This window comes from Anser cygnoides, chromosome Z (genome assembly GCF_040182565.1).
Source record: "Anser cygnoides isolate HZ-2024a breed goose chromosome Z, Taihu_goose_T2T_genome, whole genome shotgun sequence".
In the NCBI taxonomy this organism is placed as follows: Eukaryota; Metazoa; Chordata; class Aves; order Anseriformes; family Anatidae; genus Anser; species Anser cygnoides.
In genome coordinates, this window is record NC_089912.1 from 61,421,331 (window position 1) to 61,440,440 (window position 19,110).

Sequence of the window (19,110 nt, forward strand, 5' to 3'; positions counted from 1 at the left end):
GGAGACCAAGATACAGGTGGGACCTCGTGGGGACACGAAGGCCTGCTCCTGCTGCAGCAGGCAGCAACGGCTGAAAAAAACTGGGTTCCTTGGCACCCAGTGCTCTGCGTGAAAGGCGGTTCCAGAATACCGACGGGTTAAAATATCAAGGGTTAGAAATCTGTTCTTTTATTCCCACGCCAGTGTAGGTATGGTTATTTAAGCCTCTGTACCAACATTGACCTTTATCTTAAATAACCATTTCCTCTCCTTGGATTTTGCTCTTCTGTATTTGCAGGCAGCCTTTGTTCTGTAAGGGGAAAAGAACAGAGGGCTTTAAAACTCCATCACCGGAACGTTCTCTCCGTTTTTGTTCATCATCCTTAGGCAAAATATTCATTTTTTATTTATTCTGAGTCTTACTGCTTAGCTTCCCCGAATCTTTTTCCTTTCTCACCTTTGTGGAAGCACACAAATGCAGAGCTTTGAAAAGCCTTTCACTTGAATAGTTTTCAAAACCACGTTAAGTCTCACACTTTTGGCACGTGCCTGCTATGCCTGTGTGTGAAGAAGAGCTTCCTCTTCTTTTTACTTTCTTTACTTACTCCTAATACGTTTTGCTGTGTTGTGTTTCCAAGTCCCAGAGGTAACTCCTCTCGGCTCAGGGCGTAGGTTTCAGGCGGCCTCCACACGCGTGGCTCAGGAGCCCGAGGGTGGAAGAAGTGAGCCTTGGAGTTCTCCGTCGCACCGAAGACATTCCTCGCTTTCTGCAGCAGTTCCAGCGGGCACCAGCAGCAGCGACTGCTGCAGAGCGGTCAGCAATAAATAAAATAAAAGCTCGCTGTCGATGAAAAGATTTCAGTTGCAGTTCCAAGCTCGGCTTACGCCAGGAGGCCTGTAGGTGGTCCGCTTCCTCCTCGTCAGCCGGGGGCATGCGGCTGGTGCCTGGCCTCACTGGAGCCGGTGCTGGGGCTGTCAGGATCTCCCCGTCTCCGTGCCGTCGTGCCGCAGGGCTCCGTGCCTGGTGCTCGCGTGGGGCCTGGGCCGGGTGTGCTGCCTCGGCCCCTCGCCCCCGGGAGCTTCGGGAAGGCTCTTGGAGAGCGGCGGCAGGAGCAGGCGACGCTGTTTGCGTCTGCTCAGCAGTGAATCCGGCACATCACACGCATACAAACTCACGCTAAATCCGGCACAGCAGTGAGATCCTTTCCCCACACGTGCTCCTGATCTCGCGGGGAGACCTCTCGCGGCCGCGGGTGCTGCAGGGGCTGAGGCGGGCGCCGTGTCGGGAAGCCCCTCTGCCACCGCCAGCGGGGCCGCGGCACGCGTCTGCTCGCCCCCGTCTGCTGCTGCCGTCCGCGCTGAATAATTCATGAAAATATAACCCGATAACTTACTGCTGCGCATACTGAAATAGTTACGGTGATGAAAATAAGGCTTAAAAGGTTGTTTTTTCATTTCAGACGGCCATGCTGAAAATAATAATAATAATCGTTGCTTTTAGATCCGGTTGATGGCAAGATCTGAGTAGTGTGGCTTTTTTGTATTACTAAGATTGTCACAGAATTAACACGGTTTATACTTCGTAGAAAATTTTATAGTAATTATCATCAGCAGAACAAACTGCTACCCTAAATACGTGCTCTCTTGAATGTGGTTATTTTGTTTTTTCACGACAGGTGAAATAGGGCAGGAATTTTATCATCTCCTTGAAGAAAAAAGGCAGGCTTTTTAGCTGTAATAATGGAAAACAGAAGCATTTCATGGTTTTTTTTTTCCTTCCAGCATGTTTTTATTTTGTTTTCAAGAAAGATGGTTGTACATACCGACTGAGAAATTACATCTAATGATTAATAGAATGATGGATGTCAAGAATCACCTTTTTTAACAAATAATAAATCAACATTTATATATGATAGGGTTTTTTTCCAGAGAAATTTACAATATTAGTATCACTTATTTAACAAAGTGTCAATTATTAATACTACCGGTAAAATGTTGCCTCAAAGCCAGTTATCTGCAATTCAGTATTTTGCGTTTGGTTTGCATCATTGTTATTGCAGATACAGATGCATCTATTAATGTGTGATTTCTGCTTAATAATTTAAAAGATACATTATTAATTATCATACTTCAATTTTTTAAACTGCTCTACATTAAACTCTTATGTTCCAGTATCTATCTTACTCATTTCAGGGGGCTTGGATTTTAGTTTATTTTTAAGGCGTTGAATTGAAATGAAAATTACAAGCACGTTTTGTTGTAGCATGAGCTTTCCAAATACGTATTTTTCGGGATCTATTTTTTTCTATAATTTAATATAGAGATTGGTCTCTCTCTCTCCCTCTCTCATTAAATTATTTATTAAACATTATCTGAGCATTACTGTATATTCCCAACGCCTAACGTTAGGGCAATACGAAGTTTGAATTAATTTGGTTTTTAGGGTGCCTCGCTGCCCTAGCAGCAGCTTGTTGTGGGGAGCGGGGCCGGGCAGTGTCCTTCCCATGGCTGTATTGATTTGCCCTTCAGCTGTTTGCAGTGCATAGAGAACCCAGGGCCTTGTTGTTGATTATCTACACAATGTCTCGGTGAACATTATTGACCCATTGCCGCTTACTGCCTATGGCTCTTGATTTTTCACACCGTCTCCATGACACTCATAATAAAACATACTATCTTATTGCTACCCAGCTCTGGAAGCCAACTGCTCTACCCTTAGAACAACAGCTGCCGTTCTGGAGAGCATTTTATTTTATGCGGGGCGAAGAGTTGTGGCGATTTTAGGATTGTCTTTGTACTCTGTTGCAAGGGGGCCCTGTATCTGGTGGTTGAGCTCCATCCTGCGAGGCAGGCGTTTACTCGCAGAAAAAGCAGCTCGGTTGTTCCTGCATCCGGTATTGCAGATTTCAGAGAGAGGTTATGTGAGGCTGTATCAAAACTGCTTTTGAAATGTTTGAATAATCAAAAAATGCCGGGAGGGTTTAAAAATATGTGTTATTATGAAAAGTGAGATGATATAAAATGTCAGGATTGCTTTTGAAATTTAAAACGCTGATATTAAATGCCAAACTAATTACCACAAATAGAAATATCAATCAGTTCAGCATTTTTGTTTTAGCTAGTAAGTTACCTGATTTTTCCAAATTCATTAAATTATGTTTTACTGTAAAATGGCTGTATCTTGGAGGAGATTATGGGGGTAAACACTTTGTAGTAATGTCATCTGTTACAATAATATTATTTTACTTTAAATTATTGCTGCTAACTGCCATTATGAGGGGATGTCTTTGATTTTGCATAAATAAAACTACCGAACAATAAAGGAATCTTAAAGTATTAAAATGCACTGGAATCTCTGCTGTAAGCTTAAATTAGAGTTATTTAAAACAGCTAAACTTTGGCATATTTTCAGAAAGAAATGTAGTCAATTTTTACTGTTGAATCCATTCAGCATTTTCCCTTGCTGAAGAATTAGTGCTTTTGTGATGAGAATATTTTTAAATCCTTCAAAAACACTTTTTCCTGAGACAGATGATAAGATGTAAAGGATCTAGAGGAGGACCGAAGTTTTTCTCAGTCTTGCAGTGTGATGAGCTGCCTTCTGGGGGATGCTGAGCACCCTCGGCACCTAGGGAAGACCCAGCTTCCTTGTAAGAGCAGGTATTTTATTTTTTTTTAATAGTGCCTAGTACCACATCCATCAGTGTGGCATCAGCAGTCTCCAGAGCTGCATTTAGTATTTCAGCGTGTATTCATCACCAGCGATGTCTCTCTCAGGAAAGCAAAGTTGGAAGTGGAGGGAGCTGACTGACGGATGGCTTTTGGGGTGGGAAGGGGGTGAAGCCCGGAAGGGTCCCTGCGATCCCCAGGCCTGGCCTTCTGGATGAGGCCATGGGCATCTTCAGAGGTCATCTCATCCTGATCTTTGGTTTTCCAGTAACAGAAAACCCACCAGCATCATCATCATTTCTTTCAGCAGTTAATTATTTTCATTTTTTAAACTGTATTTTGTTATTTCTAGATAAATTTTGCTGTAGTTTCAACTTCGCACCAGTTGGTCCTGTTTTACATTTAACTGCTAATTTGCATGAGAGCTTGTTAATTTGTTTTCTACACGTGGGTGCTGTAGGTGGTGATCAGTCATACCGTCGTCCTCGCTGAACCAGAGAGACGGGCCCTTCCTCACCGCGCGCAGGAAGGCCGGGCCGGGCCGGGGCGCCGTGCCCGTTGGGGTCCTGGCCCGCTGGTCCTGCCCGGACCCCCAAAGCCTCGCCGTGTTCTTGCCAAGCTTTTGGGTGGCTCCTGGGTGAGGAGGTGCCCCGACGGGACTCTGGCAGCGGTGCACCACGTCAGCAGTTTTTCGGTTTACAGTTGCATTCCAGAGCACATCGATTAACCGGTGTCTAACCCAGGTAGCGGCTGACCTGTTCCTTACGTGTCGTTCTCATTTCTCACAGAAATGTGTAAAACTGTACCAGATACTTCTCAGAAGTCTTTCCCCGTCAGGGTTTTGACTTTTATAATCAAATGTAAATTTCAGTAAGCTAGCTTGATCCTACCTCTTTTGTGTAAAACTATGCTGTTGACAATGATTATACTATATAAATATTTCAGTAGTATCAATTTCATATGAAACATTCCTCTCCTTGGGGAGATCTACATCAAGCAGGTAAGCTTTATAGTTAATGTTACAGCTAGTAACGCGAGCTTTGCCCTGCTCTGCAACATCCGTGTTTTTCTATCACTTGGAAGCAGCCTGAGGAGTTAATGCTCCAGAGGTAAAATACTGTTATTATGTTTCCTACTGAGGCCAGATGGCCGTTTTTGAGGATGAGCTACATGCAGTGCAGGCAGACGGGACAGGTGCCTCTTGTGCGAGTGACGAAGACAAAACCTTCCCATTGCTGAGGAGCTCTGAACCTCCCTGAGCAGATCGTGAAGACGTAGACTCACAGAATGGTTTGGGTTGGAGGCGACCTTAAAGACCATCCAGTTCGAACAGCTCCCACCAGAGCAGGCTGCTCAAAGCCCCACCCAGCCTGGCCTCGAACACTTCCAGCGATGGGCCGGTTGGCACGGTGGTGGCCAGCGGAGCACTAACCAGGGTGGGATCTCGTGGAGGGCCTTTCCTGATGCACCTCAGGGTGGGCTTGGCTTCGGCAGGGGTCTGGCAGGCAGCCTGCTGCCCCCAGGCAGCCAGCGGGGCTTGCGGTTGCCTATGGGACAGCGGCAGCTCGTTCGTGAGTAGGGCTGGGTGAGTGCCGGACGTGTCCCGCGGGACATGCACTGGTGGCCTGGAGACTTATGACCAATTTTTCAGAAATAATCCTGAACGGTATTGCCAGTTCTCACAAAATTTGTTGAAGTTTTATGAAGGCTTTCGAAGTATTTACTTATGCAGCTGTCTAATCAAAATGCCAGACGGCTTTTGCACTGCTTGCTCGGTCTGACCATTAGTAAACTTCCACAGTTTTCCTGAAAGCATTCAGCAGCCAAAAAGGCTGATCAAGGGCTTCTGTTTGCTTTTTGTAGTTGTGTTTGTGTGTGTGTGTGTGTGTTAAGGTGGTGAATCTAAACACACCAGTAATTTTGTGCTTACAAGGGGTTTGTCTGGTGCAGCTTCTATTTCCCTGCTCTCTCTAAACACTGTTCTGGCCGAGAAAATTTGAAATTGACATTCTTCTTGAAATTCACATTCTGCTTGCTCATGCGAATTTTGACAAATTTCTCAAATTTCTATTTCTAGAGAAACTGATGGATAGCTAAAAGGGGAAATATATGGCTGCAATCAACTCTACATTTTTCATAGGGAGGTTATATTCAGGTTGGAGATTACTCGTGCTGCGCTCAAATCTGAAAATCCCAAAGTAAAACTGTTTACAACCTTATTCTTGGCCTTAATTCTGTTTTGGAAAAAAAATTATCATAAGAAAAGGGATGAATAAAAATAACAATTCTAAAAGAAAGGCTGCTAAACAATTAGACTAATTTATGTATATTGTGGGGTTTTTTTACTTTTTTTTTCCTTTAACTGTATGATCTCATCACAGTTTTATTCTGGATAATAGGAAGCTACCTAGATTTAAATAGGCAAATGTTTGCTGGAAATTATTCTGTTGTTTCTGCGGTTCTGTTCATTGTTATGCAGAGATTGTCCTTTTTAGGCTGACCTTTTATTTGTACAGCTTTAAGACCGAGTGTGGTTCTTGGTTGTTGGAGCACAAGGGGGTGTTTCTAACAGTCCATGAAACACGTTCACTGTAGCTCTTTGTCTGCCGACTTGCTCAGTAACAAAAAGATGCTTGATGGTGTGAAGTTGCTATCCACGTAAAGCAAGCTGTTTCAGTGGTGGGTTTTTGAACAGTCAAAGCTTTTAAGTGTATGCAGAGCTTCCTTTAACTGAGTCATAGTTATCAGGTATTGCAAAGGTTAAGCTTTATCAGCTGCACAAAAAAAGGTTGAGGTTTCATCAAAAACTTCCATCCTCACAACCTGTCGACCACAATTTGATGATGATTATTGATTATTTCACAGCCTTTCACTCACTCTGGCACTGCGGCCAGCCTTGATATACAGATAGGGCTTCAGTCCAGCTAAAATAAGACTCCATCTTGATAATGGACTGAGATGAGATACTGTTATTTGATAAAGATAATTGATGTTTCACAGTGAATTGGAAAACAGTTCTGAGTGCACCAGATCTGTGGCTGCTCCATCTGCAAATGTGGCCCTTGTTTACAAAACATAGCAAAAGACATACAGTTAGACCGCTCAGTGACAGTGGGAGTGCACAAAACGCAGCATTTTAGGGTGGGTGGCAATTTCCAGCCACAAATAAAACACTTAAAATAAGAAGCCCGATTTGTAATCTTGCAGTCAGGATGAAGTTTCTTGAACACGTGTGTAGCCTACTTCTGATGCGACAGCCGGGAAATCTTGTTCCTTCTGCTTGGGAGGTACTTGGTAATTTATTTCAGGTGAGCTAAGATCCTAAAGTCTTTCTTTTTTAATATATATACATGACATTTGAATTAGGCAAAATGCTACATGAAGAAGATGAAATTTGTCAAGGGAAAATAAGGCATAGTATACGTCTAGATTTCTTCATTCTCCTCAAGTTTTAGCTCCCTAATTTAAAACATAATGCGTGCTTATGGTCTTCCATAGATGCCTTTGTTGACTGCACATTCTCAGCCTCTGGTTTTGAATTGATTAAGGTATCACTCGTTGCAAGTTCTGTTCACCAAGTTCTTTTAGTCCTATTATAACCTTTGTAACCTCTAATTAAGCAATAGGAGATGGCAGGGAGTGGGGTTATCATGAGATAATGACACCCCAAGTGTGTTATGTGGCACAAGGTTCATCTGTGTGCTGCTAATCCTCTGGGGGAGTGATTATCTAATGATAAACGTACCACATTGCAGCTCATTGATACCGCGGCACTGTGCTCATGCCACTGTCGTCCTGACTGAATTACACTTCCCATTCCAAACGTCATTTTTTTCCATTGATTTTACAAACTGACAATTTTGAGGTTTTCTGAAGTGACTTACATACTGTGCAAAGTCATGACCCTGGAGTCATACTTCTTTTTTTTTTTTTAATATATTTATGAAGAATATGAAAAAAAAAAGCGTGGTATTTTTTGGTAGACTAAGAGCAGTCTCAGCAGGTTGGATGCAATTAAAAACAAAGTTATCATCAGCATGCAACTGTAATTCAACTTTTTCTTTAGAAGTGCATTAGTATAGAAAAGAATGATACTGTGTTCCTTTTTTTCCCCAAATTGAACACTAAATCAGCGTTAACATACCGTAGAGATATATTTCAAGTAACTAGATTTTAGGATACGTGATTGTTATTGACTTTGGAATGATGGGAAAATATTAATGTCTGGAAGTTGCTTAATAATATTTTGCTCGTTGGAGTCTCTATCACTATTTCATAGCCAAAGCAGACTTAAGAGTCACTATTCATTAATTACAGTCGTGATAACTCATAAGTATTAACTCACCTGCATTCTTACTTTGGAGGCTTTTCTTTTCCTCCCTATGCAGGTAAGCAGCAGGCATTTCATCCAGTTTGGGTAAGGTACCTGCCACAGAAGGGTTCGTGCTACCATTCGTGAGACTTCTGAGAACGTTTCTGTCCTCGACTGTAGGTGGAATCCAGAAACTTGGGGTCAATGTAATTAATTATCTCTGTTTAAAGTTGCCAGGTAAATTCTTGCTGGGTAACGGAGAGCAGTCCAAAATCCCCCAATTAACTCATACATGCAACCTCTTTGGTTATGTTTCTTTTCATTTAAAAACCCAAGTCTTAGAGGGGAGGGTGGAGAGGACGTAGGTGTGTAACAGGGAATGCCTTTCACTGTGCGCTCTTCCTTCTGGTGTGGGGAAGCACAGGAACGGAGAGGGAGCACATTTCCAGCTGGTCTGTTGCTGTGATGGTGGCTGGATATTTTGATGTGTGATTTCTGAAAACTTTGCTACCGTAAAGAAACCTTCTGAGACCGAGGTCGTTGCTCACTGGTCCGGTGAGGCTTATGCTGAGGCGTTCACGGTCCGGACACTGGCTGGTGCTTGTGGCCAGCTCTGTGTTACCCGCGAACAGAGAGTGGTTTGGGAAAACGTGTGCAGGGAAAAGCACACATTACAGGCAAGAAAACTGTAAAGTAGTCTATTTTCATTGATTAAATCTTGGTTTCCCTTATAAATATTTACAATTGTATTTATAGAGATACTTGTAATTAATCACCGCAGGCTGGTGTTGAAGTGAGCCCTGCTTAGTGCAACCCAGCCACAAGCCTGCAGCAGATGCGTAAAGGGCCGGCCACGAAAACAAACAGTTCGTGTCGCTGCGTGCGATCTCGTTCTGTACGTTTCCCTTCTGTGTCCGGCCAGGCAGCCCTCTGCAGCCACTCCAGCCGTGCCCCCGCAGGGCCGAGCCATGGGCAGGGGTCCCCGTGGGACACGGAGCTCGGAGAACCCCCCCAGGCAGAGCTGCAGCGTCCCTGGCAGGTCTGCGGGGGATGCGGATGGGAGCTTGTGTGCGTGGGAGCCGGGTCTCTTACAGTGGAGGTTAAAGGGAAGCCGGAGTTGTGCTTCGGTTTGTTTCAAAGCAAAAGCTGTTTCTGAACATCGGCCGGGATCGATGCTGTTTGGTCTGGGTGCTCCATTTGGCTCACTGCAGAATTAAAGTCATGGCTTCGACAGTCAGAGCAGTAATTGAATTGCGCATAATATGGTTTTATTTCGGTACCTAGATGCCTTTGCAATTTTTTAATTCTTATACGAGGCAGAAAATTGTTTAATATTATATTTGGAATGAATAGTTGCTGATGTCTAGTGGCTTGCTTTAGCTAAGTCTGCTTGGTAGATAAAAGGCAGTGTTCTGAATTGCAGTATTTCATAGGGAGAAAAGGAAAGATAGCCATCCTGTAATCTGAACATGTACCTGCATTTACTGACACTGTCACGGCGACAAGTTCAGATGAGCCCGGAGAACTTGTTAGTAGGAACACACATTCTCAAATTGCAGATAAAAGATAATTACTGAGTATAGCCTTTTAATTTTACAGGCCAAAACCCTTTTCTCACTGGAGGCAGGAAGGGGAGGGCACGAAAGCCGTCAGGCTGCGGAGCAGATTCCATTGTGCAGTTCCTCAGGCACGCAGCACGTGTGCTCGTAGTGCCGCGTACCTGGGCTCTGAAAATACGCTCGTGTGTCCTGTCACTGGTACGAGTAGCCACGTTAATGTGGAAGGGGGACTGGGAGTGCTGGACGTTTGGTTTGGTTTATAATCTGACTCGCAAAAGCAGTAGCGAGGTTCGCAAGGGAAAATCCATAGTAATGTAATACCAGGTAGTAATAAGTGCACTGCTGGCAAGTGGGGCAGAAATTTAAGGGGACATGCTTCAACTACAGCGGGACTTAAACGTACTTACATTTTCACGTCCTCGTTGGTACAGATGGCTTTTTCAAATGCAAGCCGTGCTCTTTTGTTCCTCTTACATTTTATTTCCAGCGTCAGAGAGCATTGCAGAAGAAGGAAACCGTCATGCTAGCCTGTGTATTACAGACACATTTTCCCCATAGGCTGCAGTAGTTTTACCCTGAGCTGATCTTTCTAAACCTGCCTAATAGTAGAGTTGAGGGATTTTATTCATTTTCGTTATGACAGGAGATGGTCTTAGCCTATTAACAGCAAATCCAGCTACCTGAGGGATGCAATAACAAAATAAACATTTTTTTTTTCAAGTTTCTCAAATGTCTTTTAAAAATAGTGTTTAATTATGCCTAGGTAGTTGGGCTGGTGGTAATTTAGCGGTATATTTTATGAGAACAGACTGTGCTGATACTCTTCTGTATGGGAAGCTGGTGAGGGTTTATCCAAGGCATGAATTTACAGCACACTAACTCCACTGCATTAACTCTCCACTTGGATATTGTTGATCTGCACCAAGTTGCCTCTGTGCATCACAGATAAATCTACTTTGCACATATAAATATATTCATTAAGCTACAAGTAAAAAATGCAAACTGAGAGTCCTCACATTACAGCCTAGTAAGTGCACCATAAATTCATGCCGTAACTCCACTCTAACTTTGTAGCTTTATAGCCAGGCAAAGTAATGAGGCCTCAGCAATCACAGAATTTGCTTTTTTAGGTCATGGCAATCAGCAATACTAATTTTTTAAGAGTCATATTTGTTTCTTTCTGTACTGTACTCTTTTCTAGTTGATTTGGAGACTGATTTAAAGGAGCTTGCATATTCTGCCTTTGGAGACATACGGAGTTTACAAATACAGGAACATCTTGTTGGGAGAGGAAAGGCAGGGATAGACGTCAAGTGAGGACTGTAAATCCAAGAGCAGAAATCAGGAGTGCTTTCAAATAATCAAAGTTAGTAAAAATTAAATAAGAAATTGATTCAACACGAGCTTTCTGCTTAACTCCTGTGCCTCAGCTGTTGGGTTCCAAAGTGGGGAGCCGACAATGTAATCAATTCCACTAAGGATTTTTTTTCCTTTTTGAAGTGATACAATTCAGTGTACAAGAGTCAAATAGACTGGAAAAAGATGTTAAACTTACCAACCAGCCTCTGAGGCCACAAACCCCACGTTGAGTTTACAGATTTGTTACAGTACTGTTAGTTGCATCTCTAGAAGCAGCGGCAGAAGAAAAGTATGCATACAAATTTTACACTGAAATCTGTAAAGAAAATAAAGTTTCTAAATTTATATCTAATTTAGCTGTTCCATCCTACTCAGACATTAAAAGTCTAAAGGCTGAAGTCAGCCACAGCTCAGTCCCATCAGCAGCAACTTTTGTAAATAATACACGTGGTAGGAAGGTCTCATCCTAGCCTGGGATGTAAGCAAATTTTAATCTGTCCACCCCGGCCTAATGTGTTTTCTTTCTGCCTTCTGATTTTGCATGACCACAACAGTCATGCTTGAAAACAAAGATATCCCTTACACTGTAATTCTCTCAAAAGCTAAAATAGGAAAATTGCAATTTGAGAGTATTAGTACGTGTTTTAACAAAGTCTTCAGCCAGGACTTTGCAACTAGTAGAAGGAGGGCAGAAAATGCTCAAAATGCGTTAAATGGTCATGATCAAACTTAGGTTTTCCCCATTTAGGGTTGCCTGTGACCAGCAAGCACATGTTTAAACACGACTCTCAGTAGATATACAGAACTGTTTAATGTCATGTTGCAAACACCATTTTTTAACTGACCTATTTCTCCAGTCTAGACATGACCTTCCAAATTTCCACTTGTTTTGAGAATCTTGATTTTGATGCTTTTGACTCCTGGAAGAAAATGAGAATGGTAAACGTGGAACGAAAGCAGCTTCACAGAGTTCTGCAGTAGGCTGCAGTTTGCCCAGGAACTGATAAAGATCTGGAAACACGGTCAGAAAATTAGAGTGAGGAGCAGCAAGAATCAGATGGCTGATTTCAGAAATCCTGCTGCAAGTTCCTTTTTTCATCAGAGTGTGCATGGCAGAAGACACTTCTAGGAGGATCACAAAGTCCCCAGACCTTAGCATTTTGGCAGGATATGCTGATCTTGTTAGCTTTTCCTACTCCATTTGAGTTGCTGAACACTTTAAACAAAAGTCTCAGGTCACTTGGGAACTATGGATTTGTGTGCTTTGCGAGTACATTGAAGGCTATGAAGTCAAAGGTTAAAAATATTGCAGTGCTCCAAATAGGAATGTGATATCTAAGCAGTTCTCTCTAAAACTTCCATGAGTGGAGCTGGAGCTGGAAGGGAAGAGCCGCATCCTAGCAGAACTGTTTAAGGCCAAGTACTGCGTGCTGAGCCCACAGTCCCGTCGCTATCACGGCCCCATCTGGACTGACGCAGCTTAGAAGATATTTCAGCCAAACGGTACCTTAGCAAGATGCACTTTGACTAGAAAGAGTGGGGGATTTATGGGAGCATCGTGCCTGCTTGAAAATCTAGTGACAGCTGCTTGAATAGGAAATGTGAAAAATCTGGCGCGCTGACACCACGTCTAGCGTGTCACCCAAGGAGCGGTAGGGCTGGAGATGCTACGTGCCCCAGCCGCTACACGCCAGTGGTAAACCAATTCATACCGCTATTCGCTTTAAGGGTGTGATTTGCATTATGAAAGTTGGTTAGATGAAGTCCCCGTAATAAATGGTAAATCTATTCCGTGTTGTGACTTTTTGGAAAGCGTTCAATATTTTTTCTCCGCGTGAAGCGCTCTCTGGCGCTGGGATATCAGCCCAAACTTCCTCGCATCTACTGAGTGTCAGTCCCGAGGGACTTGTGGTTCGAGATCTGAAACTTTACAGTGCTTCACAGCAGCCAGCATGTGCAAGTCAAGAGGCCTGGTATTCGGCCAGTGTAATCTCTTTTCTAGGTTCCTATCTATATTTTGTATTTTTTTACACAGACTGCTCGTAATTGATAATATACCTCTTTGAAGTAAGGATTTAAAATAGTTAATGTTTCATCTCACAAAATACTGTTAACCTGGTGAAAATATTAAGCACTTTTTTCTCCCGTTTTCATTGGTATTCTGACCATAATCAGAATTCTTACTTGAAATTATTTCCCTGGAAGCTACAGCATAAAGTTCAGCCTATGAGCTGTTGAAACCTCTTTCAAAAGAATAATTGTCATGGAGACAACTCAGTATTGCTATTGAAATTTTCATCTGACACATGCGTGTACTCTGAGATGCTGCTACATTACCACGTACGTCTCTTTAAACCGCCACGGCATTAGTTTCACAGATGAAAACCTTCCTGCTGGCATTAGGGGCCGACTGGTTCGTACGCGGGCTGTATTTAATTGCCGTGTGGATTTTGATGGTGCCACACGAAACTCTGGAACTGACAGGAACGTTCCTGAAGTGAGAGCATAAAGCCGGCGTTTGCAAACCCCGGGCTGTTTGGGAAGTGGGCTGGGTGGCTCTGGGGGCAGCCCCGTGCGGATTGCGGTCACGGTTCCAGGGGATGCGGGGCTAGCTCTGGGCTGTCCTGCAGAGACGGCCAGGCCGCGCATCTTGGAAACATTTCTAAAACATCCTGCAACACTTGGGTGGGTGCAGCTGTCATCTAATTTTTTCTGGATTAAGTTCGGCCAAGAAAGAAGCTGCCTCATTTTCTGCTTGTCATTTGCCCAGGAAGTAAAAGCAAATTGTAATGAGGGAATCACAGCAGGAGAACCTCCTAACAAATGAGAAGCATATATTGACTGACAGCCGGCATGCCATTTCGGTGATAAATGTATTTTTATACACTGCTGTTCAAGGTCACTTTCTGCTCTCGTTGCATGCTGCCTGTCAGATCGTGCAAGTCACATTTTAATACTGAGTAATAGTAATGGTTGATGCAAAATTGTATTACTGTAAGATTAAAAATTAAGTTATATATGTTATTAAGTTAAACATTTTCATATATGTGCTTTGACTTTATCTTGATGCTATCGAGAAGCCACTTGAAGGACAGGAAGATTTAATTTGAAGATTTAAATATACTTTTTCTCAGTATAGTCCTGAAATTTTTACTGCAATTGTTATTATTACTTGAAAGAGGACGGAAATTTAATTATTAGAAATACTGAAATTATTTAAATTTATGCTATATTAGATAATTCTACTAAGTTGCTTGGAGAGTTGGGTTCATGAAAGCCTTTGAGGGGGCATCACAGAAGAATTTATTTGTGGTATGAGAAGCGAGATCACGTATCTTTTCAGGTGAAGCCGCTTAGTTTTGCTAACTGTGTTTTTATAAAATGTCCTCAGTGTGTACACGCAGACCATGGTCTTGGAACATCTCGTGTGCTTGGATTTTGAAGGACAATTGGAAAAAAAAAAATTGAAAGAAAGGTTTTATCGGGCACGCTCTTGTTCCAGCTGAGCTTAGACCAAAGCTGACCGTGTTTGGGAAACCATACGTTCAACATGGACGGAGTGCAACGCAGTCCTTCTGTATTTATGTTGTAATTGTACATTGAAAGAGACAGTGGCGATGATCGCAAGGTGGAAAACAATAAAAATAACCAGGGAAAGAAAAGAAAAATGCGACCTGGGCGTAGCACATTGCTGCCTTGCTGAGGTGCTGTTCATCTCCTCTGTGACTGAAACCAGGAGCAGCTGGGAAGGAGCTGCGATGGCTTCTTTACTTTCAGAGCAGGCTTTGTCAGGATTTATTTGTAGGTACTCACTGCCTGGGTCTGCCATCTTTATCTTCATTTCAAAGACTGGTATTTATTTCCCCACACAATTTTGGCTCTGTGCATGTTCTGCGGGTCTTTGTACCCCTTGCTAGCATTAAAATTCAAATTCCAATTTTTAATTTAAATTAAAAAAGAAAAACTTTTCTTTGCATGACATAGAATTAGTCAGTACACGTCACTGCCAGAGGAGACCACAAAGAGGTCTGTGCATGTCAGTAAAGCACTCCTGCCCTGCTTTTCCTTCACAGCTCATTTCTGGTTGTTTGTTACATGCTGCTAAAAAATTAAAATAAAATAAAATAGAAAGAATAGAATAGAATAAAATAGAATAGAATAGAATAAAATAAAATAAAATAAAATAAAATAAAATAAAATAAAATAAAATAAAATAAAATAAAATAAAATAAAATAAAATAATGATCTATCAGACCTAGCTTTATCTATTAATAATATCTGTTCTAAACTTGCATTGTTTTTAATTTAGTTTGGGGAGGAGGTAGAGGAAGAGTTGCCTTCTTTCTTTCTTCCTTTTTTTAATGGCACCATCAATACCATTTTTTCAACTTCTTTCCGTCGTTAGCTCTGTTCCGTTAGGCTTTGCCTTTAGCATAGGGAACTTCTATTTGTGATTTATTTGCATTCTGTATCGTGGTGTCTTCAGGTCTGCTTTCTGGGTAACACCTAGAGGTGCTCACTGTGGCAGAGGACCTCAGCGGCACCGCTGGGTTTGCCCACAAGGTCACTGTCAGGGATTCGTCTCCGATCAGGGCAGGAGTTACAGAGTCATCTCCTCCTTCATTTTCAAGTAACCGTTCCTTGGGCAGAGGCTGTTTCCCTCGCAAAAACTGGAAACGATGCTCCCGCACCGTTCCCAGTTGAAGCTGGCGGGTCTCTGTGAGGGTGGCGTTTGGCTGCAGCAACCCTCGCTTGGTGCTCTTCACACGACGCGTACTGGAGGGGTGGCGCTTCTGGGGGGTGCAGTAGGCATGCTGCTTTCTCAGTAAGTGATTTTTTGTTTGTTTCAGTTTAGTTAAGGTACCCCTAGAGACTGGGGAGATAAATATCTAATAATAAACGTGGCGGAATATTGCTGTGTCTCTGTAGCGGTGTATAAGTTACTTTATCAATTTAAAGTATGCATTTCGGTGTATTTATTAAAATAAAATCGCTTCGGTGATGCAGTACTTATTTTTTATGTCACCTTTAACAGAATAATGCAGGTCAGCGTAGAGTTTGCTAAATATTGGACTTAGAATGAGGCTGTCATAGCTCCAGTATATCATGTGTTAGAGGGCCGCGGCGGTGGCAGGTGCAGAAGTCAAATAGTCTCCCAGGAGCGTCCTCCCATTAAAAAACAATTGGCTGGGCAGCGGGGAACTACAAGCAGCTGCACTTTGTCCCACCCCGCCTGCCGGTCAAAATTGAGACCGTTTTCTAACCAGCGCTGCAGAGATTTTTGCATCCTCGTGTACTAATATAATTACTTCTGAACAGGAAAGCTGCAAATTGTTGGTGCCCTCAAAGCGGTGCTGCAGAAGCGCTGCCGTCCTGATCCATCACTGCAGCAGGACGGGGCCAGCAGGGGAAGGCTGAGCTCCAAATGGATGGGTGCAAGCAGAATATTTTGAATGAGCAGCAATAATTTGGTTTTGTTATGCTTATTCGCTTGCCTAAGAAACAGAAGATGAGCGTTGCAAAGTACACATTTAGATAGTGCACTAAAAAATAAATCTTGGCTTGAAAGGATTAGCATCAATTAGAGAAGCACTCGCTTTAAATAACAAAGCACGTTCATTCCCCTAAGGATTGTACTTATTGGAACACATTTTCAGTAGTAAAAAGAGCAACAAGTGTGCTAGTACTATTGATTTTCCACCTTTGTATTACCAAAACATTTTTTATTGACAAGTATTACTTGCTTGTTAAGTGCTGCACAGTTTGATGGGTCTAAAGGCTGGATCATCTAATTAATTGCCCTTTCAAATCTTCATCCTAAACTGCGGTGATTACATTAAAGACCTGGGTTTGGGATTCCGTTTGACTTTACTCAACTTGTATGTGATAAGCAATAAATAAATATATTAATGGGTTGTTAATATTAGCCCAGCTTTAGGAGCGGAGTGCCTTCTCAGTAGGTCCGTGCCTTTTAGTGTCCAGGAGCTGGCTGCAGGGGCACTACTTCTATTTTCACAGCCTAGTTTTTGTCGATGAATATTACAAAGTCTTTTTTTCCACACATTTAAAGTCCTGCCAATTTGAAGCTGGCACAGAGCCCCTTCATGCAGAAGGAGCAGCCGCTGCGTATTTTACCAAGAAATAGTTTGCGCGCATGTCACTGGTGTTTTCTTTATGATAATCCGATAGAAAATGATATTTTCAAAGAGAAAACTTCATGTGTTACTGTGAATTAAAAACAAACGAAGCAAAACAACGATAAAAAACCCACCAGACCCTGTATGTAGCCCTGTATCGGCTGGCCCTGCGCTCAGTATTCACGTGGCGGTGGCTGCGTTTCTTCCTCCTCCTGCTTCAGGGCCGGCCACGCTCCGGCTCGGGGCTGCGTTTCCCAGCAGTGGGGTGCCGCGAGTGGCTGGAGATCTTGCACCATTGGCTGTGAAGTGGGAGGGTGGGGGGGCTGCCCGGCTTCGTCGACACGGGCATCTCCAAAGCCTCAGAAAACGCTTAACACAAGCGAGTCCCGCCGCGTACAGCGTCCGCCCGTGTCTGCAGCTGTTAACCAGTGAATGCGATCGTGACTGTGACTGGCCGCAGAGTGCCTGGAATAATTTTTCATGGTGCTCGTGACGTGTTTGTATGGTGGGGTATTTTATAAAGCGGTTGTTTAACACCGGTGAGACCCGTCTGTAGGTGCGGAGCGCACCATGCGTGCGGCTTGTGGAGCAGGCACAGAGCAGTGGCACAGCCGGGGTGGCCACGGTCCCGGCCCTGCCAGCGCTGAATCCCTGCCACAAAACCGCCTGCAAGGCTGGCGGCGGGAGAATGAGAGGCGTCACCCCAGGAACCACACTGAAATCAAGGTTCCCCTTTGTTCTTCAGAGGCATTTGCCAATAAGGCTTGGTTAGGTTGCGGGTGCTTTCCTGGTAAGTGTCATACCTGAGATTCAAGACCTAAGCTACAACGGTGAAGCGGGAGGAAGAGGCTTCTGCACACAGAGTTTGCTTTTTACCGACTGCAGTGGGCTCCTCAAGTCTTCCAAAAACTTCTTCTAGAAGTTCAGCTCCAGAAGTTCAAGCTGTGTTTACTTACAAGCCTGTTGAGCGCCGCCGCGGTGCAGAGTAACAAACGCTCTCGGTTTCTGTTCTCTCCCCTCTCGCTAGACGATCCATGGTCACAAGGGGCCCATAACTGCAGTGGCTTTTGCTCCCGACGGCCGGTACCTCGCCACCTACTCCAACTCCGACAGCCACCTCTCCTTCTGGCAGGTAAGGCCTGATACGTGAGCCTGCGGGCGTTTCCCGTCCCCGTGTCCGCTGGCGGGCCGGTCACACTGCGAGTGCTTTCACACAGCCCAGGGACACGCTGCACAAGTGTGTGCACACCTGGGTTACAGCACACTGACTTCGTGCAGCACGAACTCTCCAGAAGCTTTTGTTTTTCCAATGTCTTGCAGTGCTGTCTAGCCACCCGAGTTCGCTGTGCATGGCTGCTTTTCTATTTTTTCAGTGTGCAGGTCTTTTTCTGTTATTGTTTCCGCTTGAACGTTCCTTGCGGTTGTCACCCGATGAGGGCTTGTTTGCATACAGGTCAGTATGTAACTGCAGGGCATCAAAGAGCAGTCTCAAATGTTGGGCTGTGTCCTATTAGATGGTTGAATCTGAAGCCGTTGTAACAGTTGAGTTTCACACACCTAAAGCACCCACCTGACAAGATTCAGGGCCATGCAGGAGACCCCCAACTGGTTCTCAGCAGGCCAGGACAGGTGCTTCTGCTCCCGTTCTCGGTCCCATCCCTGTCAGTAGGCATTTTCCTTCTCTAATTTCTGGAACCTTGTATAGAAGACCTTCCTGACATTTCTCCATTTTATTTTTTATTAAACACGATGCAGAACTATTAAGGTGACCACCGGTCCCGTTACTGCTCAGCAGCCACAGCTGCTCTGCCTCGAGCCCGCGCGCCGTACCGTCAGGGAGCTGTGCTCCGCTGCGCCGCGCGCTGTGGAGCTGCCTTCCATTTCCATAATAAGGCTGGAAGCAGGAAAGCTGAGGGAGAAGCGATACAAAGAGGGGCTGAAATGGGAGAAACTGAGGATCGGACCACCATTTTGTGAAGTATCTAGATAATTTATCTTTTTTTTTTTTAACATCAGCAATTCTTTTTGTCTTTGTGATCTCATGTCAGTAGGAGTATTTTTGTTAATTGTGGATAGATAAACATGTAGCTTGGTG

At 43.7% G+C, this 19,110-nt stretch overlaps 1 protein-coding gene across 8 annotated transcripts in view; it reads left to right on the forward strand.

The window, feature by feature from the left end:
- The window catches only part of WDR7 (WD repeat domain 7), a 114,588-nt gene that overhangs the window by 90,982 nt on the left and 4,496 nt on the right, over nt 1-19,110 (forward strand). For 6 of the 8 annotated variants that reach the window (XR_010827948.1, XM_066988927.1, XM_066988924.1 and 3 more), the window contains one exon: nt 18,043-18,147. Coding sequence is in view for 7 of the 8 variants with exons in the window: in XM_066988927.1 (XP_066845028.1) it covers nt 18,043-18,147 (105 nt within the window). In the remaining variant the exon portion in view is untranslated. The other 2 variants (XM_066988929.1, XM_066988930.1) reach the window with 2 other exon arrangements.